The sequence below is a fragment of the Erythrolamprus reginae genome, chromosome Z (assembly GCF_031021105.1).
Source record: "Erythrolamprus reginae isolate rEryReg1 chromosome Z, rEryReg1.hap1, whole genome shotgun sequence".
Lineage (NCBI taxonomy): Eukaryota > Metazoa > Chordata > Lepidosauria > Squamata > Dipsadidae > Erythrolamprus > Erythrolamprus reginae.
The window spans coordinates 111,427,624-111,449,688 of NC_091963.1; the positions used below are offsets into that span (position 1 = coordinate 111,427,624).

The window sequence follows — 22,065 nt, forward strand, 5'->3', positions numbered from 1 at the left end:
ACCTATCTTTCCATTCAAGCAAGGCCTCGAGGCAGTCATTACTAATTAAAATGTGGAGTAGAAAAAAAATACCAAATTTGTAAAAATGAGTAAATAAGTGGATTAACCGTTAAAAGCCTAGTGGAAGGAATGCAGTCTTTACAATTCTTCAAAATGCTGAGAGAATAAGATCAAAATGTGCCTTGGGAAGTACATCACACTGAACGAAGAATAAGAAGGTCCTTCCATATGTGCCAGAAGTGATTTTCTGATACAGAGTAGGATCTTCAAAAGGACTTTTTCTGCAGATCTCAGTTGTTCCATAATTCATAATGGAAGAAGCAGTCCCTCAGATAGATGGGGTCTAAGCCATTTAGGACCACTGAGATTTTAAAGTTCAAAACTGCAGACTCCTATGGCTCTGTAAAGTTGTCTTCCCCCATTGGCAGCCAACTACTCATATATGAAAACAGTCATCAAAGTAGAGTCAGCAATTTTATTTGTGTTTTGATAGAGGTTAATTTGCCAAAACAAGATGTTTGAACTGCAATCCAAAAGCTATTTTGTGAATTATCACTATTTCATTTTTTCAGTTATTAACTGAATTATTGAAGAAAATAAAATAAATAACTTCCATCAATAATAGCAATTGTAATGTACCAATAAATATACTGTGGTACCTCTACCTAAGAACGCCTCTACTTACGAACTTTTCTAGGTAAGAGCCGGGTGTTCAAGATTTTTTGCCTCTTCTCAAGAACCATTTTATTTATTTATTTATTTATTTATTTATTTATTTATTCATTCATTCATTCAATTTTTATGCCACCCTTCTCCTTAGACTCAGGGCGGCTTACAACATGTTAGCAATAGCACTTTGTAACAGAGCCAGCATATTGCCCCTACAATCCAGGTCCTCATTTTATCCATCTCAGAAGGATGGAAGGCTGAGTCAACCTTGAGCCAGTGATGAGATCTGAACCGCTGACCTTCGGATCTACAGTCAGCTTTAGTGGCCTGCAGTACAGCACTCTACCTGCTGCACCACCCCGGTTCTTTACCACTCATTTTCCACTTACAAACCCAAGCCTCCGAAACTGTAACCGGAAAAGGCAGGGAGAAGCCTCTGTGGGGCCTCTCTAGGAATCTCCTGGGAGGAAACAGGGCCGGAAAAGGCAGAGAGAAGCCTCCATGGGGCCTCTCTAGGAATCTCCTGGGAGGAAACGGCCTCCACCCTCCCTGTGGTTTCCCCAATCGCACATATTATTTGCTTTTACATTGATTCCCATGGGAAAAATTGTTTCTTCTTATAAACATTTCTAGTTAAGAACCTGGTCACGGAACAAATTAAGTTTGTAAGTAGAGGTACCACTGTAGTTCTAAAGTACATTAACTCCAAATTTTAAAAATCATATGAAAAACAGTAAAGCAAAACAGTGCTCCAATAATGTACAATTAAAGTTTCATGTGACAAGATTGAAGGAAAGTACAGTATGATTATGGGAGAGGGGAGGCATATAAATCCAATAAATAAATAAAATAAACAAATATATACTACATAAAATTAACCAGGTACATATACAGCGATAGTCATTTTTATCTCTATCTATTGTCTGTCTATTGCTTTTAGTGATATAAAAGTGAATTGGTCCAAAGCTAAGCTGTGGCACTGGGAAGTTTCTGTAGGACTGAATCCTGATATAGACTAGTCTTAATTTGTCTATATCACATTCATTGGAATTGCTCTTTTCACTCATCATTTTCTGTCTACATTTTTGAATTATTTCAGTATGTAGTTAACAATAGTCCTTGTTCCCCTTCTCCTCCTCCTATTCTATTCCACATTCCTTGTCCCTAAACAGTTAATTAAATTTAGCAGCATTATAGGAAGATCAGTAGGCAGTAGGTGACCTTATAAATGAATATCATGGTATTAGTCAAGCTGATGAATGGAAGGGGGGAAAAATAAAGGAGGGGAAGGAGAGGAAGGAAAGAGAAGAGAAGGGTGAGGTGGGAAGACAAATTTCCTGTTGCCATGGTACTCCATGCAGGATTTGGTTGCTTGTATTACTGTCAGACCCAGATTCCCTAATGGAAGTAAAGTGAGATAGAGATAGACTAAGAGACAGATTCTATTCTCTTCCCATCTTTCTCTCCCTCCCTCCCTTTCTCTCTTTCTGGCCTGCAACAGGATGTTTCCATTTCAAGCATTAGCAAATAAGGCTGTTGACTGAGCTCTTAGTATGTTTGTGTATGTGTGTGTGGATCTGCAGAGATTTAAAATCCTATGCATATAATAGTAGTCAGGGAGGGAAAGGGGGGGAGGAGGTGCCAGCAGCTGCTCATATTGTGGTGACGTCTGCTCCATCACCAGTCAGGGAGGGAAGATATAAGGGACAGCAAAAAATAGAGGGTGGGAGACAATGAGAAACTCCTGTAAATTATAAAAGGAGGCAGGATACTATTCAGCAAGTGTGACACTGTTCTCTAGGGGCATTCATTGTACAGATTGACTGGCTCCTTCTTCGCTTCTCATGGCTTTATTCCTCTACTTTCTGATCATCTCGACATTCCCATCAGACACATCAGGAGTTCTCAAGAAGGATTTTCCATGGTTGAAATGATTTCAACTGGATGACACAGGTATTTTCTACACTTTTTGCTAAACCATGGAGACTTCTCTTCTGGGACTACTTATTTGGTGCTTCTATCTCAAACTCCTACAAGCCGCCGAAATCTTCCAAGAACAACAGCAATCAGCTCCACCCAAAACCAGGACACCCAAAACAAAGGAGTGGATGCCTTCATCTTCATCTTTTTTGGTTTCAGCTTTCACTTGGGTGCCTACCCTTAATTTGGATAAGGCTGAACCCGAGGGATCGGAGGCAGCAATGGCCTTCATGTACTCTGGCGATGCCCTGAGTCTCTCACAAGCCAACTGTACCCAGAGATTCGAAATGAGGGCTTTAGTGAAGGACTCTCGCCCTCCACCAGCCTTATATTCCTATCTACGCAGTGCTACTGACACCTTGACCCATGCCACCAATTTCCTCAATATGGTCTTTCAGACTAATGACATTCGGGAGTCCAGTGTGAAAGAAGATGTAGAATGGTACCACGCGTTGGTGCGAAGTGTTATAGAAGGGGATTCTCAAGCTTACCGAGCCATGTTGACTTTTGATGCTCATCCTTTGTCTTCCAAGCCCCAGCTGATACTTCAAGCCACGAAAGGGAATAATGAGATCTTACTTCAAGATCTTTCTGCCTTTTCAGAGAATCTAAGGAATCTGACTTGGGAAAATGAGTGGTACAATTTCTTTCGGTTCCAACGGACTCCACCGCTTTATAAAAGAATTCTCAGCAATGACCTTAAGACGCTAGACACCCCCAAATGGAGCCAAGGAGATAGTTATGTGATGGATCAGGGCTATATCAAATGGTCCCCACCTTTCCTGGAATGTGAAGATGGAAAATTCTTGCCCACCTGGATGGTTACACTCTCCTCTTCATTCTACGGCCTCAAGCCTGACCTCAATCCAGAATTCAAGTGAGTGGAAGAGGATAGTAATAAGGGGTGAGATTTTGATCCAAACGACATAGGATACAAGAGATCCACCACTGATTCTTCTCACATTAGACTAATATAAAAAGTTATTAGGGAACTGGGGAGGGAAGAATCTAGATGGAGAAAGTGGAGAGAAAAATCCATCCAATACCCTTCTCGGTGGGGTTGAAATCTATTACCGTCACGCATAGAAACTAAATACAATCATCACTATGTATTGCTAAAATGCATATTCTATTGAGAAGCTCATCAGCAAACAGCTGCTTACAAATATATTGCAAAGTTTTAAAAAATTAAATTCTATCTCAGAACCTTCTATTAAAAATAAGAATAGTAATGACAATAACATATATATTTATGTAAGCATGTGTACTTTGTTTTCATAATTAAATAACAATTGCTAGCCCTTCGGGTGGAATAGTGTAGGATAATCTCTAAAATAGAAATGATATGTTCAACTTTTCTAAGGGAGAAGCTGAGCTATGATGTCTTAACACTCAGTTGCAGTAATGAGTTGCACTTAAACATAATGAGAAAGCATTCAGTGTACATTCAAAGGCAACTTTTAATTTATCCCTATTCTGGAATCTCAATCTATCCATCACACCCAGGTTACAAGGCTGGCCTGGAAGGGAGAGAAAGTATCTTCTATTCAGTTTTAGTATTTATTCCTTATTTTAAGAAATATTTAAAATATTTAAAATTTTAAGAAATATTTAAAATTATACTGATTAAATTTTGATATTAAATAAGTATGCTATTAAGTATTTTACAAGCTGGGATCTTAAATAAGACTCTAGAGCGTAGCTGAAAAAACAAAAGTCCTATCTAGAAGAAGATTCTGAATGCAAGAGAAATGAAATGGGCTATAGTATTCATCAGAAAAGATTTCAGAGGTTACTTACATCATTTCCTACCCACACCACAGGGTCCTATTCTAGAGAAGTTTCTATTTATTTATCTTCTATTGATAACTTGCAATTAACAATAGGGGAAACAGTATTTATATCACTTCTTCACTGCTTACCTAGAAGCGATTTTAGGAGTAATAAGAAAAAATCTTTTTCACAAGTCTGTTTTGTTATTACTTCATTATTCTTTACAAACCAGATCTTCTTAAATCTATTAAGTCTGATAAATCTATTTGCACAGGGTTAATTTAACCCCATAGTTTACCAACAACTACTTGAGTGGATTTGAGTTGAGATAAGTTCACACAATAGAGTTAAGCCATATCTATCATTGATTGATTCACCAAAAGCAATTATTTTTAATTATATATGGGGGGGGGGGGTCAAGGGAGAAAACTTAAAATGTCCCAAGTCCACAATCTTACTAGTAAATATCTTTAAAACCACTAATTCAGTGTGGAATGTTAGATTCTGAATCATTATACAGTATACAAAAAAGAAATTATAAGTGGCTGTCAAGGAATATTGAAGATGATGTGCTGAGGAAACACACCCAATTATCTACAGTAAGTATATGCTACCTTTTAAGAAGAGTTTTTGTACATATCAAGAAATCTGTACATTTCCCTTTGATTCAGAATTAAAGGGGATATCCCAAAGTAACTGTAGGTTAAAAAAGATGTGTTATGTATTTCACATAAACAACAACTCTTTTTTTCTGATTCTGTCAATCTACTGGAAATAGTCCAGAAAGGCTATTTAAAAGTCTAAACAGATCTTATTTTGAAGGGTTGATTTTCATTAAAGAATGCTACCCATGGCCTATCTGATGTAATCTCACAGCCTGTAGAACAGCATGAATTTCCCTACATTGCAACTGATCCGCTCAAGTCTACAATCACAATCTGTAGGGTTAGCTATAGTTTAATTCTGGCACTGGTCTTGCACTAACAACTAACATATTCAAACAGCTGCCATGGTTCAGCAAAGATAACTGCTAATGCCTTCTGTAAATATATATATTAAAAGATAGTTTTCAGCTGGACACTTTAAATAATGCAAATGGCTTGAATTACGTTTATTTATTAATTTCCCCTAATATCCCAAAGTAGCTGCCTTTCAGGATACTATGGGAAAAACAGGTGTTGATTCTACTGAAGTGGCTGATGGTTGTTCTGAGGAACAAAATACATTTGGATGAAAAATATTCTAAATTCAGATCACATTGTGATGGTGAACTGAACTGTAGTTTATTCAATTAACTTTATTTTGTAGATTCAGAAAACATTCTGAATTATACACTAATCATAGTGGCTGGATTAGGACAATGTAATAGAATCTGTTTAGGTAGGTGGAAATTCAACATATCATTATAAATATAACTAATACTGAAGTAGATATTCTAATGGCATGAATAGGGCTACAAATTTGGACTGTAAAATCCAGATGATCAATAGACAACCCCTATTGTTGAGACACACGACACCTATGATACTTTGCTATTTCCTAACATATTCATGTGAATTTTTGCAACCCCAAACATACTGCAAAGCTGCATATGCTCCTTCTCATCGAATAATTCAAAACAGGTAAGCTTATTAAAAGTACAATAGAATTTCCTTATATTTTAGAAATATGTGTATAACTCATTCTACCTATCATCTACATCTCTCTCTCCCCCTCCCTCCCTCCTTCCTTCCTCCTCCCTTTTTCTCTCTCTCCTTCAATGTGACATATTAATTCATGTTGTAGGTTGCCTTACCATGTTTTTCAGATCCACAAGTCCCATAATAATGATCTGTAGCTGTGACTGCTTTAGATTAGTTAATCTAATCATACTATGGCATGCCACATTCAAAGATAATAGATGGTTAAGCACACATTATTCCTCCAGGAAAACAGAGAAGTTGAGCTATTATTTTCAATGAAATGTATGTAATCAAATCTTGTTTTGAGAAACAGGGTCAGAAGAAAGTGTATTAACTCTCTGCCACCCTGCTCACCCTGAGCTTTTACAGACTGTCTTGTTTGTTCAATAATTAGGAAGTGCACAACTGTGCAATGACAGGAAATAAGCTGCTAGTAGGATGATTAATTTTGATCATCTTTGGGATGATCAGCAGGTTAATCCTATATTTAAAACAAGCGAGGTAATATGTTAGACCTGCTGCATTCTGGTGGTCATGTGCATAGTTCCCTCTAAGCTGAGCAGTGAGCAATCGCTCACTTAAAAATCATCATCAACTCAGAGTTTTCCAAACCTGCCCAGAAGCCGAGAGGGAAAGAGTGAGAGGGAAGGAGAGAGAGAGGAAGAGAGGAAGAGAGAGAAACAGATAGAAAAAAGAGAGGAAGGAAAAGAGAAAGAAAAAGAATGGGAGTAAGGAAGAGAGAAAGAAAATAAAAATCTAGTTTGAAACTAGCTCAACTATTTAAGTGGCATTTGGATATTGATAGAGTTGCCCTATTATGAGCTCACTGTTATAGACACACAGTACAGTATTTTATTTTGAAATTCTCAGAGGCAAAACAGGGTGGGTTTTTTATTTATTTATTTGTTTGTTTATTTGTTTAGTTGTTTATTTATTATTTCTGTGCCGCCCAGTCCCAAAGGGACTGGCGCTCAGACACTATACTTTTCCGCCCACCCCCAAAAAAACCTAGAGGGAACACTGGTCATGTGTGTTATTTCCAAATTAGGCAGGGTTGAAAAAAATAGTTATAAATGATACCAGCCCTGACCATCCCATGCCAAAAATAGGCAAATGCTAAAACAATTTCTTCTCCCTCTCATGCCACAAATTTAGGAGCCCAATGAAGCAAATAATGGTTACTTGAGAAATATTTTATTTAGATCCTTTTGTTTGATGACATTCCTTGAAAAGAAATATTTATTTATTTTTTATTTATTTACTTATTTTGTCATACAAATATAGTATTGTATTGTAGTATGTTTAACATAATGTAAGTATAAAGTAGAGATAGAAAAGATAAAAAAAACATTAGGACAGGAACAGTAGGCACAAAGGTGCACTTATGCACGCCCCTTTCAGACCTCTTAGAAAAGGGGAGAAGTCTATTGTAGATAATGTAAGGTTGAAGATTTTGGGATTGGGGGAAGAAACAACAGAGTCCGGTAGGGAATTCCAGGCGTTGACCACTCTGTTGCTGAAATTGTATTTTCTGCAGTCTCGTTTGGAGCAATTTACATTTAGTTTGTATCTATTGTATGCTCTTGTGTTGTTGTTGTTAAAAGTGAAATAATCACTAACAGGGGATACGTTGTGATGTATGGTTTTATGAACAACAGTTAAATCAGTTCGGCGGTGGCATAGCTGTAAATTTTCTAAATACTATAGTAATTGAAGTCTGGAGGAATAAGGTAATTTGTTGTGTGAGGAGGAGTGGAGGACTCTTCTTGTGAAGTATTTCTGGACTCCTTCAATTGTATTAATGTCTGTTATACAGTGTGGATTCCATACAGGTGAGCTGTATTCAAGAATTGGTCTGACAAATGTTTTGCATGCTCTGGTTAGTAAATCGGTGCTTCTAGAGAAGAAGCTGCATAGAATTAAGTTTGTGACTCTTAGTGTCACAGACAAAATAATCAGACAAAGAAGGCTTCGGAGTAAGGAAATAAGGTTTATTTGGGCACAGTAGTCTCTCTACTGCCCCAAGCAATTTGCAAAACGTGATGCCATCCCAAGGATGGACATACTTACAAAACAAAATGCAGGTTAGTTATACCCTAACAGACTCCTCCCAGATATGCCAGCTAATATAATATATAATATATAATAATATAATAATATATAATATATAAGTGCACTGTTGTGCCTATCGTCCCCTGTCCAATTCTCTTTTCTTACCTCTTTTATCTTATATATTCTCTCCTCTATATATATTCTCTTCCTATCCACTTCCCTTCTTTTTACTTCCTATCTTTATATATATATCCCTAATGTATATTCTCTCTCATATGTAGTGTATATTGGACAAAGAATAAATAAAAATAAAAAAATAAATTTGACGTAGTGGGTTACAAACTAAGTTCATCTCCTGATATGTGCTTTTCTCCTATCCCCCTATCCTTGTCTAAAAAGCTACATGCAGGTGTTTTTGGTTTCCTGTCTTTAAAGATGGGACACAAACAATAATAGATAATCTATTCCTACTGACCATCTATCACAAGTTTCAACAATACTATTTGTTTTACTCTTCTGCTCTTGTTGCAAAGGTCACTGGAAAATCTTTTAATCAATCACCAAAGGAGAGTTCATACAATGGCCACACATTTATATATAAAAAACTTTAATTCTTAAAATCTTCAGCTCTCACTTTATTCAGGATTAAACTTATAGTAACAAAATGAGGAGAGAGAATAAGGCAAACACCTTAGGAAAAGATATTTTGAATTTTATTTCTATCAGCTCTCCTATGAGAAGGTTTCCTTTTTAAAAATTGTTATTTTATTTTAAAATGTATTTTTAGTTTGCAATCCTAAGCAAAGGATTTAATTGCAATCCTAAACAATTTTCATAGGATTTGTATTTGGAAAGACAGGATGTAATAAACAACAATACTACTATTAATAATGCAATTATTATGAATTGTTTTCAGAAAAACATATTGGCTGTGTTTTTATACATTTACCTATTGGTAGCAACTATGATTTATACAGTTACTCTAATGCAATTACATAAGTTTACATAACAACGCAAACCAGAGACATATGTCATGGACTGATCTATACAACATGCCGTAGGCTAAAATCTGTTTGCACATTTTATGGTTCAGAGGGAGAATTTGTATTTCATATTGAATTACAAATTAAATGCAGGTATGTCATACAATAATTCAACCTGAAATTGTTGTCATTAAGTGATGCAGTCATTAAGGATGAAGTCACACGACTGCTTTGCTTAGTAAGGATTCTGTACAGGACTCTATTTGAATTCCTGTCCCCATTGATTTTGCTTGTGGGAAGCCAGCAGGGGAAGTTGACAATTGCAAACATTTGACTGTGGCTTGCTGTGACATCATATTTGGGAACTGCATGCTAAGCATTTGATCACAATTACATGACCATGGAGATGCAGAATATCTCCGGGACCGCCTTCTGACACACGAATCCCAGCGACCAGTTAGGTCTCACAGAGTTGGCTTACTCTGGGTCCCGTCAACTAAACAATGTTGTTTGGCGGGACCCAGGGGAAGAGCCTTCTCTGTGGTGGCCCCAACCCTTTGGAACCAACTCCCCCCAGATATCAGAGTTGCCCCCACCCTCCTTGCCTTTCGCAAGCTCCTTAAAACCCACCTCTGTCATCAGGCATGGGGGAATTGAGACTTTCCCTTCCCCCTAGGCTTATAAAATTTATGCATGGTATGTCTGTAGGTATGATTGGTTTCTTAAATTGGGGTTTTTAAATTAACTTAAATATTAGATTTGTTTACATTGTATTATTGTTGTTGTTAGCTGCCCTAAGTCTACGGAGAGGGGTGGCATACAAATCTGATAGATAGATAGATAGATAGATAGATAGATAGATAGATAGATAGATAGATAGATAGATAGATAAAATGACAGGAAGTTGTTCAATGCTGTTGTAAATTTAAATAGTTGTTGAATGAGTGATCATAATCCAAGGATCCTCTGTAATACATATTAGCATAATTTGAATATATTGAGCCTCTATAGTTAGATTGAAATACATTACAATATATGATTCCTCTCCTCCTTCTCCCCCTCCCCATTGAGTGAATTATAATTATGGTAGCACAAGTAAACATAATTTATAAATATACCCAGAGTTAATGTGGTTTGCTGAGTTTTAACTTACATATTCATTAAATCACGGCCATCCATCTTTGTTGACGAGTTTGGGAGGTTAACAATTTAAAAAATAATGTAAACAATTAAAACTACAAATAAGTCTCCAGTGTCTACTTGGTCTTACTAAAATTGAACTGAAGTCTGTGGTTCCCCTTCCAGACTTCCTGTGAGCCTCCAGATACCAAGGCAGGACTCTACAGCATCACTCAGACAGCACCTGTTAGAGATACATAAATAGGTATCATCAAACTACTGATGAAATCTCACTTCATACTAACAGATGATTTCACCCAGCAGCTATGTTAAAAAGGAGAAGAGAGAGCCTAGCCCCTGCACCACCACAAATAATAGGGATAGTGGAGTGGACATCTCCTCTGCTATCTATTATAGTGTCTCAACCTTAATACAGTATGGAGCTTAGTATATTGCATTGAAGAAATCATGGTAGTTTTTAAGTAACAAGTCATGGTTTAATATAATATATGGTGGCACAGTGGCTGGTATACAGTATTGAAGGGAAACTGCCCACAGCCTAGAGCAGTGATGGTGAACCTTTTTTTCCTCGGGTGCCGAAAGAGCGGGCATGCACGAGAGCCTGCATACATAATTCAATGCCTGGGGAGGGGGAAAACAGTTTCCCCACCACCGGGAGGTCCCCGGGGGGCCAGAAACGGCCTGTATCCTAACTTCTGGTGTGCCCAGTAGGCTCGTGTTTTACCCTCCCCAGGCTTCAAAGGCTTCCCTGGAGCCAGGGAAAGGCAAAAACACCCTCACCCATCCCCCCCGGAGGCTCTCTGGAAGTAAAAAACACCCTCCCGGAGCCTCTGTCTGAGCCAAAAATCAGCTGCCCAGCACCTACATGCATGACGGAGCTGAACTAGGACAATGACTTGCATGCCAGCAGATATGGCTCCGTGTGCCACCTGGGGTACCCATGCCATAGGTTCACCATCCCTGGCCTAGAGTTTCATAGGTTCCATAGGTTTATCATCATGGGATTAGGGCACGAGTGACTTTGAGCAGTGCCTTCCAGTGCAGAAAAGGCACAACTAATACACTATCACCTGCTCTTCAACCAGTATTTGTGAACCCAGAAGAACTCCAAATTGTATACTGCCAGGAGCAGTGCAATCACATCCAAACCAACAGATGCCCAGAAACAATCTGAAGACAGGGAGGGGGCAAGAAAGGACACTAAGTTGCTAATATAAAGTGGTCAACTTTTTCTGTGTCGTAGTGTTTTTTTTTCTAGAGTTGGAACATACTTGGTGATCATGGAAATAATTGATGCAAATTCCAAATTTCATAATCCAAGGGCTAGTGAAGCTCCATCCCAAATTCTGTGAATTAACTTCACTTTTCTAAATTAATAAGTTATTTATTAATTTATTACCAATAATCAGCATGCTTACCATCCCTGTTTTACTGTCCCCGTTTACCTGTATTTACTTCCTTTGTTCATGTTTATGTTTCATACTTATGCTTGTTACTTCGTGCATGTTTTATAAACAAACAAACAAACCAATGAATTAAAAGAGCAGCATATTAAAGATGTACAGTTAGGGTCAATTCTATGCTTCCCCATTCAGTAAATGTTTCAGTCCCTTCCCTTTGTCCTCTCATATCTCTGCTAGCTCTTCAGATAGGATATTTGTTGTTCATGCACATGGATTGTGCATCAGAGCAATTCTTAATACACTCCAGCCAATGGCAATGTCACCTGCAGTGATTATATGGTTCCATATCAAGTATTAGAATTGTTTAGTTCATTCTCCCCCAATACATGCTAAAACCGTCACCTTATTTGTTGCAGAGGGGTCATGAGGCTGGATGTTAAAATCCAAAATGTTGATATAAACCAGTGTGCCAATAACGGAGGATGGTTTGCCAACACACATCAGTGTGATCTCAGCAGCACCCAGGTAAGGAGAGTTTATCATGTCAGACTGTGAACTGGAAGGTCTTCCCTATTATCGTGCCAAATCTCTGGAACTATTTTTCCAGACATGTGTGTGTTGTATAAATACACACAACGCACACACACACCAGTATATTGGTGATGAAAAAAATGTGTCTTCCTGATGTTACTGAACTACACATTTCAGTTGCCCCACGCAATGGTCATAAGTTTTAGCAGCATCTGGAGGACAGATGTTTCCCATCCCATCTAATGTTCTTGTTTAGAAGTGTGTGGTAGTAGTATTATGTATGCTTTGAAAATAATTCAGGAAAAGGGCTTTGGACTCCACATATAACAACAACACCAGCACTTAACAGCTGGGTTTATATAGTGTGTTGTTGTTGTTGTTTTACAAGTATTCCTCGATATATGATGGTAATTGAGCCTGGCAATTACAGTCATAAGTCATGTTGACCACAAAGCAAGTCATAATGTAACTTTGGGATGCTGCAGACTTCCATAAATGTGGGGTGGTTGCTGAGCACTCAAAATATATTCCTATGATTGATGAGGCTATACACTGTAACACTGGGTGGTAAGTAGCATTTGGGCTACAATGGAGGGTCTATTGTAATGTTGAATAATCACTGTGACAACTGTTAACTTGAAGAATATCTCTACCTACCTACCTACCTACCTCTATCTATCTATCTATCTATCTATCTATCTATCTATCTATTCCTCCAGAGAGAGAGAGAGAAAGATATATATATAAAGAAAACAAAGAAAAACTATAAACAAAGAAAATGGTGCAAAAACAAAAAAGAGAATGAAAAACGTAAAGAAATGTTATAATTTGCAATCTTCTTTTCAGCAGATAGTTATAAATTTATAATCCTTCCTTCCTCTTAGATGTTACACAAATCCTTTCAGTCTCTCACTTAATCTACATCTTCCTAAATCTTCAAGCCCACAAATCACCATGTCATTTCTTCCTGCTTTCAACAACAACAAAAAACCCATACTGCATAAGGTTTCCAGTCTTTCAGAAAACTGTATGTTGTGTTTTTTTCCTCCCCCTGAGTAGACAGGTCAGTTTTGCTGTTTGTAAAAACTATGACACTTTCACAATCCATTCCTCCACTGCGGGGATTTCATTATTTTTCCAAGGGCTTATGTGGTGCTTTCGAGAAAGAGGAAGAATGATTGTTGCACTTTCCTTCAACTCACTAAAAAGAAACCCATATTTACAGAGACCATGGCTTTTCCTACCCTCTTAGTTTGCATCCTGTAATATTTGAAACATTGCACAGCTGCCTGCTATTTATTAAGGAACTTTGCCACTTCTCCAGTTTCCAAGGGAGTTTGGGGGAAAATGTAGTTGCTTTAAAATTCATTCATTAAGATTAATCTGACTCTTAATGATCTAAACCAGTGATGGCGAACCAGTGATGGTGCCAAAAGAGCATGCGTGAGTGCCCATACCCATAATTCAATGTCTGGGGAGGGCGAAAACAGCTTCCCCCACCTCATGGTGGCCCTCTGGAGGCCAGAAATGACCTGTTTCTCAACTTCTGGGGGACCCAGTAGGTTTGTGTTTCGCCCTCCCCAGGCTCCAAAGGCTTCCCTGGAGCCGGGGAAGAGTAAAAATGCCCTCCCCCATCCCCCTGGAGGCTCTCTGGAAGCCAAAAAACTGCCTCCCACAGTGTCTGTGCAAGCCAAAAATCAGCTGGCCAGCATGCGACATGCACGTTGGAGCTAAGCTAGGGCAATGGCTCACATGCCAGCAGATATGGCTCCGCGTGCCACCTGTGGCACCTGTGCCATAGGTTTGCCATCACTGATCTTAACTATATGAATGTAATGAATGTAATATGAATATAATATGTAGAATAGCCATCAAGAAGGTAATCTCTTCAGAGCAGACAGGAGAGAATTAACTGGATTCCTAAAAAGAAGCAGACAGACAGTGTCTTAGTGCAGTTTTCATAATCTTAACAACTTTAACATGAGAGTAATAAAATCCATTTATGCTGGGAGGAGATTTCTGGGAACCAGAAGTCCCCTTATTTGAAATTGCATAACACTCTCTTACCTAAGGAACGTTTCTTGTCAAAGTTACCTTAATTTTACATATACAGTGATACCTCGTCTTACAACTTAATTGGTTCCGGGCCGAGGTTTGTAAGGTGAAAAGTTTGTAAAATGAAACAAAGTTTCCCATAGGAATCAATGGAAAAGCGATTAATGCATGCAAGCCCTTTTGCCAGCCGAAGCGCCCGTTTTTGCGCTGCTGGGATTTCCCTGAGGCTCCCCTCCATGGGAAACCTCACCCCTGGACTTCTGTGTTTTTGTGATGCTGCAGGGGAATCCCAGCAGCGCAAAAACGGGTGCTTCTCTGGCAACAGAAGTCCGGAGGTGGGGCTTCCCAGTGAGGGGAGCCTCAGCGAAATTATAGCATCTCAAAAACACGGAAGTCCTCAAAACCCCACCTCTGGACTTCCGTGTTTTTGCGATGCTGTGATTTCGCTGAGGGTCCCCTTACTGGGAAACCCCATCTCCGGACTTCCATTGCCAGCGAAGCACCCATTTTTGCGCTGCTGGGATTCCCCTGCAGCATCGCAAAAACACGGAAGTCCAGAGGTGGTGTTTCCCATGGAGGGGAGCCTCAGGGGAATCCCAGCAGCGCAAAAATGGGCGCTTCGCTGGCCACAGAAGTCTGGAGGCGGGGCATCCCAGTGGCGGCGGCTTGGGTTTGTAAGGTGAAAATAGTTTGGAAGAAGAGGCAAAAAAAATCTTAAACCCTGGGTTTGTATCTCGAAAAGTTTGTATGACGAGGGGTTTGTAAGATGGGGTATCACTGTATATATAATATTATATTAAAGCATTTAATATATTATATTATATTAAAACATTTAAAGTATTATATTAAAGCATTTACCTAGCCATCAAGGAGTTATACTTCTGTATAATGTTCGTCCATCATGTTCGAAGAGGACCTTTGAGGTGCTGCAAAGTCCCTGATCAAGACAATGTCTTCAGAGGGGCTAAGAGCAACCCAGCAAAAGGGGGGTCACTCACGAACGCGAATCCTAGAAAGAAGACTTGGACACATTTTCTCTCTGGGTGATGTGACACAGTATTGAGCTGTGTACCCCTTTTTATTTGGGAGCATATGCATATGAGGATAATTACACGTACATGTCAAGTGATATACAAACATCCAATAACATAACTTTAAACATGACATATCTTTAAGTCCTTCCTTTCCCCAGATATCACAAACCAATTTCCTTGAATAATTTCCTTTGAGCAAATGTTTCTCACACCTAATTTCTCTGAAGCCTTCTGCCTTATCACAACCAATCTCCTTTTATCACAGTCGCGTCCTGTTTTGCTTCAGGCAATGTAAATTTCCCCCTTTGATCGTATAACGTCCTGTTTGGAGTGATGTATACTTGTTTATCAGTGAGATGTTTATTGAACTCTTTTATGGTCAGTTGTCTTCCTGTTGCAAATTTCACCAGAAATACAGACTAAGCAAGTTAATTCCGTCCTATCCTGGCTGTAATAAAATCAGGGTAAGCAGAGCATTTTTATGCTAGAGGTCCAGATATATATAATATGATATATTCCTATTCTAACATTCATGCTACACTACAACAGACCTTGACATCTAATGGCTTGTGGGCTGCACACAATGTGTCAGCATGTGGCTAGTAAGGCCTATACAGGCACGAAATGTTCTGCCACATGTTGGGCAGACATGTGTGGATACCATTGTCCCAGCATTTCCAGCTCTGGTTTTGTGGAGTGCTCTTCTGCTATGAATGTTCTTCTAGGTTCAGATGTCTGGCAGCCTTGGTGGATCAGCATGCGCCATGTTGGTCCATCTTGAGCCAGGATTTCCCAGGAGGTGGTGTCAATATCGAGGAACTTGAAGGAGGTTTTCAACGTGTCTTTGTATCACTTCCTTTGTCCCCCATTCAATCGCTTTACTTTAGACAGCTTACCATGGAGGAGCTGTTTAAGGATGCGATGGTCTGGCATCCTAGCAATATGGCTGCTCAGCGTGCCTGGGTTTTCATCGGCAGAGAGGGAATTGATGGCAGGCCTGCTCTGGAGAGGACCTCAGTGTTAGGCACCTTATCCTGCCACCGGATCTTCAGAATTCTATGGAGGCAGATCATGCAGAAGTGGTTCAATAGCCTAGCATGTCTCCTGTGTACAGTCTGACTGACATACAACAGGGTAGTTAGCACTACTGCTCGGTAGACTTTGAGCTTTGTAGCAAGGCTTATTCCACAACAGTTCCACACATTGCCAAATGCAGAGCTTGTCTTGGTGATTCTGCAGTTGACCTCAATGTTAATTGTCACTGCATGGGAAAGGGTGCTGCCAAGGTATGATCCATTGCTTGTAGCTTTTGTCCCTTTACTGTGATGGTGGGCTCTTGGTATTTGGCTTTTGGAGCTGGGCTCGCCAACCTGCATTGCTTAGTTGACATGATCCAGAGAATGCCAACTCTGTGTGACCTAATTGGTCTCTGGGAGGTATGCAGCAGGAGAAGGTTCCATATATAGTCTGGTCTTAAACCATGTAGGGCTTTATAGGTGATAACTAACACCTTGAATTATGACTGAAGACTGATTGGCAGCCAGTGCAGTGCGCAGAGCATTGGTGTTATATGGGTATACCTAGGTACACCCATGACAGCTCATGCAGCTGTCTTCTGGACTATCTGCAGTCCCCAAACACTCTTCAAGGGTAGCCCTATGTAGAGTGTGTTGCAATAATCAAGACAGGAGGCTATGAGGGCCTGAGTGACCATGCGCAAAGCCTCCTGAGCCAGATTGGGCCACAATTGGTATACCAGGCAAACCTGGCCAAAGGTCCCTGGCCACAGCCGAATGATGGTGCTCAAGGCTCAGCTGTGGATTCAAGAGGACTCCAAAGTTGTGGACTCTTTCTGAGGGGGTCAAAGTTCCTCCCTGAACAATGGATGGACAGATGGAACAGTCTTTCAGAGGAAATGCCCAGAGCCACTTGGTCTTGTCAGGGTGGAGCTTGAGCCTGTTGGCTCCCATCCAGACACTTACAACTTCCAGGCACTGACACATCACACCAACCGCTTCACTGAATTGGTGGGGTGCAGATATATAATTGGGTATCATTAGTGTACTGATGATACCTCACTCCATGCCATCAGATAATGCTGTCAGATAATGGAACCCAGTGGCTTCATGTAAATGTTAAATAGTAGGTGGGAGAGAATCAACCCCTGCCGCACCCCACAGAGTGGGGGCCTAGGGGTGGACCTCTGCTCCCTCTATTAACACCGACTATGAACAACTAGGATGAAAACCACTATAAAACGGTGCCTCCTTCTCCCAACCCCTCCAGCTGTCACAGAAGGATACCATGGTCATTGGCATCAAAGGCCACTGAGAAGTCAAGAAGCACAAGGATAGATGAATAGCCCTTATCTTGGGCCCATCAGAGATCAACCATCAGCATGACCAAAGCAGTTTCTGTGCTGTGACCGGTCCTGAGCTAAGATAATCAGTTTCATCCAAGGATCGTAGGAACTGGAGTGCCACCACCTTCTCAAGAACCTTACCTACGTGAGTGCAAGCAAGACTGGCCTAAAGTTCTTCAACTCAGCTGGATCTAGGGATGGTTTCTTTAGGAGGGGTCATACAACCACTTCTTTCAGCAGCTGCAGAAAGGATCCCTCACTCAAGGAAGCATTAATCAAGACCTGGATCCAGCCAAATGTCACCTATCTGCTGGCCGAAAACCTGGCATGGGCCCAGTAATCAGGTGGAGGAACTCACAGCTCCCATGTCTTGCCTACTTCATCAGGAGTTACCAGGTCAAATTCATCCCACACAATAGGACTATGTGATTAACTGTCACCTTGGTCTGAATTGGCTCTCTCAGCACTGCAGTAGGCGCCACCGTCTTGTTTCCCTGTTTTTTGCTTCTGCGCATGTGCAGAAGCTAGTTTTCAGCACTGCGCATGCAGGCATTCCCACGCAACACATGGCGCTCACGTGGCAAAGGAGAAAATGAACCAGCAACGAAATAAGTCAGAACCCACCCCTGGAGCCATAGATCTTTAAACTAAAACTGGAGAGTGGATGAGACCAATTTTTAGGACCAAACCCAAAACATAAATCCCAAGGCAACAAATCAGAAAATGTGGATGGAGGTAGTGAGAAGGAAGGGACACTCAAGCATATAATAGAAGATTCAAGGTGCAAAAATGGGCAGGAAATGGAGCACCTCCCTTATGAAACCAGGTTGCAATGCCTTGGTCTCTTCAGCATTGAAAGGCGGCGTTTAAGGGGTGACTTGATCAAAGTGTATAAAATCATGCATGGGATAGAAAAGGTGGATAGAGAAAAATTCTTTTCTCTATCACACAATACTAGGACAAGGGGGCACTCCCTAAAGCTCATAGGTAAGAAAGTGAGGACAAATAAAGGGAAATATTTCTTCACCCAGAGGGTCGTTGGTTTATGGGATTGACTTCCAGAAGAGGTCGTGACAGCTGCCAGCCTTGATAGCTTCAAGGCAGGATTAGACAGATTCATCGATGCCAAGTGTATCAGTGGTTATTGAAACGGATGTCCATGTACCGCCTCTATGTTGGTTGAGGCAGGCAGGATTCCCTTGAGTACCATTTGTACCATTTGTTGGGGGTCAAGGGAAAGAGAGGGTTCTGCTCAAGATCCCCATGGACAATTGGTGGGCCACTGTGTGACACAGAATGCTGGACTCAATGGGCTTTGGCCTGATTCAGCATGGCTCTTCTTATGTTCTTACGCAGGAAGTAAAACATTATTCAATCCTATGCAATTTTATCTGAAAATAAATTCTATTGGGGACTTGCCAAAAAATTAAACCATCTGTATGCATTGAATATACCTTTTCTTCTTGGGAAATAATTGGGGGTGGGGAAAGCAAACTCTTGACTGTGGCTTAATATGTTTTCTGGTCCTTTAAGTATTCAGTATGTATTCAGTAGTAATGTTATCTTTCCTTTTGGCTGTAGTTGCTTCTCAAAGGATTAGTATACTCTGCAGCATTAGCGATCCATTTAGGTTTTAGGGAAAGGGGATTTGGTCATCCAACATTTGGTTAGCCTAATGCTTAAATATCCAGCCATGGATGTCCAAGGAAGGAGGGGGGGGGATCGTGCTGAGCCAGCTAGAGAAATGAAGTAAATGAAGAGTGCTTTACACAAAATACTCAAGACACTTGCTCCTAATTTAATCCAATAAGATGATAAGAGATCAAATAAAGCCCAGAGGAAGGGGTAATCTTTTAAACATGCCACAGAGAAAAGATATGAGAAGGCATTTCAGAAGTTGCTAGGGCTGCTTTAGTGTTTTGATTCTAACAGCCTCAGAATTTATTTTTATTGTACAAAGCAAAATACCTCACTTCCAGACACAGCTAGTCATCAACTAATTCAAGATTCCTCTCGAAGCTCATGTCTGTTACAGACAGGCTGGTATAATGAAACATTTTGAAGAGCAGGGGTGAAATGGTTCAGGTTCATTCGTGCCTGTGAATCGTTGGAGAACCGGTCGCAAAGGGAGTGCACAGAACACTTTCACATGCACAGAGGGTAAAAGAACCCAAATGAACTCAATCTGTATAGTCTGGAGGACAGAAGGAAAAGGGGGGACATGATCGAAACATTTAAATATGTCAAAGGGTTAAATAAGGTTCAGGAGGGAAGTGTTTTTAATAGGAAAGTGAACACAAGAACAAGGAGACACAATCTGAAGTTAGTTGGGGGAATGATCAAAGGCAACATGAGAAAATATTATTTTACTGAAAGAGTAGTAGATCCTTGGAACAAACTTCCAGCAGACGTGGTTGGTAAATCCACAGTAACTGAATTTAAACATGCCTGGGATAAACATATGTCCATCCTAAGATAAAATACAAAAAAATAGTATAAGGGCTGACTAGATGGATCATGGGGTCTTTTTCTGCCGTAAGTCTTCTATGTTTCTATGTTTCTATGTTTCTGTGGCGGTGCCCGGGACGGTGGGTGGGACCTCACACTCCCTTCGTGACTGGCTCTCTGATGACCGACAGGCACAAGCAAATTGTGAGCATATCACCCTTGTTGAAGAGGCTCTGGGAATGTGTGAGTGTGTGTGTGTGTATGTTCTATTTTAAATATATACAATATTGAGAATCTCTTAATTAATTTCTGTTTCCTCTTCCGCTGAAATTTCTATCACTAAAATGCTAAAATGAAAAACAAAACAAAAATAAAAAAACTGTCACCCCTAAAGAGGATTTGACTGGATTGCTGACTGACTAGCTTGAATATATTGTGGAAATAAGACACCTGAGAATAATTTTCTTCTACATTGGTTACTACCAGGGCCTAAATCTTACTCTAAGTCAAATAGGACATTCCTCAGTCACTTTCCTTGAAAATAATAATTTTGGTTCAGTGTCTGATTCTTCGACTCTTCCTTGATACTCTGCACTATAACGACTCAATGTGCCAATGGACATTACTTCACCAGGGCTCTCTGTCAAAGCTGTCTCTTCACATTCTTCTAAGCTTGTACTTAAAGTCTTCACTGGTCATCTTTAGCTATGTTGTCTTTGGGAATGAGGGAGTTGAGGGAGAGAGGGAGGGTGGGGGAAGAGAGGGAGGAAGGAAGGAAGGTGGAAGGAAGGGAGGGAGGGAGGGAGGGAGGAAGGTGGAAGGGAGGGAAGGAGGGAGGAAGGAAGGAAGGAAAGAAGGGAAGGAAGGAAGGAAGGGAAGGAAGGAAGGAAGGAAGGAAGGAAGGAAAATAACATTTGTCCCTAATGTCTCACAAAATCCAATCAAATTCTCCAGAAGCCAAGAGTAACAGAGACTAAAAAACTTTTGCCTTATGATGCCGGAAATTGAGGGGGCAGGTTATTCTGTTGTTATAAATGAACAAGGAACAATATTGGAAGAATACCAGCCAGGAGAACATAACCATTCAAACCATGAGCATTTAAAAAGCTTGTATCTAATCAATTTACTTTTGGAGACCTTGGAGAGAGAAAGTGATTTTACAAATGTGCATTTCTCTTTCCAGTGTATCCCACAGGAAAACCATGGATTTATCCTTGGAAAATATAGTTGTTTTTGCAAACCAGGTTTCTATGGAGGACAGAGAACTACCGCCTTCCATCTTTCTTCAGCCAGTAAAGGCTGGTCTGGTAAATAGTGACAAGAACAGCTTTTTTTAGTAATATAACAAATTGACCTAATGTTATAAGTTGTGCAGACCTAAATATATAGCATTTTAGTAAAATAAAATATTAATGTCTACCCAAGAGAACCAAAATGTAGACAACTCTGTGGAAATGGCAGAATATGGGGTGGAAATGAGGGCTTAGTAAATAAAAATAAATATGTGGTTGTGTCAATTATATATACTTTGGAATTTTCCAGAAAAGATGAGTTTTGAAAGAACTTTAAAGGGAAAAGGGTTGGTTTATTGCTTATGGAAGATATTTTGGAAAATATCTTGAGGTAGACAAAAATAATGAAAAAACAGATATAGTAGTTTCCCGAGTCCCAAATAAGCCATGAAAATGGGCTTTTATTCCTAAATACCTGTTTGATTAGAATTTAAAATACAAGTTAGTGCTCCAGAATCACTATTGTCTTTAGAAGCTAACCTAATGACTTTCTAATATGTCTAAATGTTGAGATTTTAATATAAAGATTACTCTGAGAGCAGTGAAGGGCTACCAAAGTTTTTATTACCACACTGTGGGCGTGGCTTATGCAGGACGCCCTGCATTTTCTTTCAACATCTTTCAGTGCAGATTGGGTGCTCTGGGGAAGAGCTCCATTTTC

At 39.9% G+C, this 22,065-nt stretch overlaps 1 protein-coding gene across 1 annotated transcript in view; it reads left to right on the forward strand.

Moving 5' to 3' along the window:
* Positions 1 to 2,648: 2,648 nt before the first annotated feature.
* The window catches only part of GPR179 (G protein-coupled receptor 179), a 45,659-nt gene continuing 26,242 nt past the window's right edge, over positions 2,649 to 22,065 (forward strand). The window contains exons 1-3 of the mRNA XM_070726512.1: positions 2,649 to 3,526; positions 12,099 to 12,207; positions 21,296 to 21,419. Coding sequence (XP_070582613.1) covers positions 2,649 to 3,526; positions 12,099 to 12,207; positions 21,296 to 21,419 — 1,111 coding nt within the window. The remainder of the gene's footprint in view (positions 3,527 to 12,098; positions 12,208 to 21,295; positions 21,420 to 22,065) is intronic.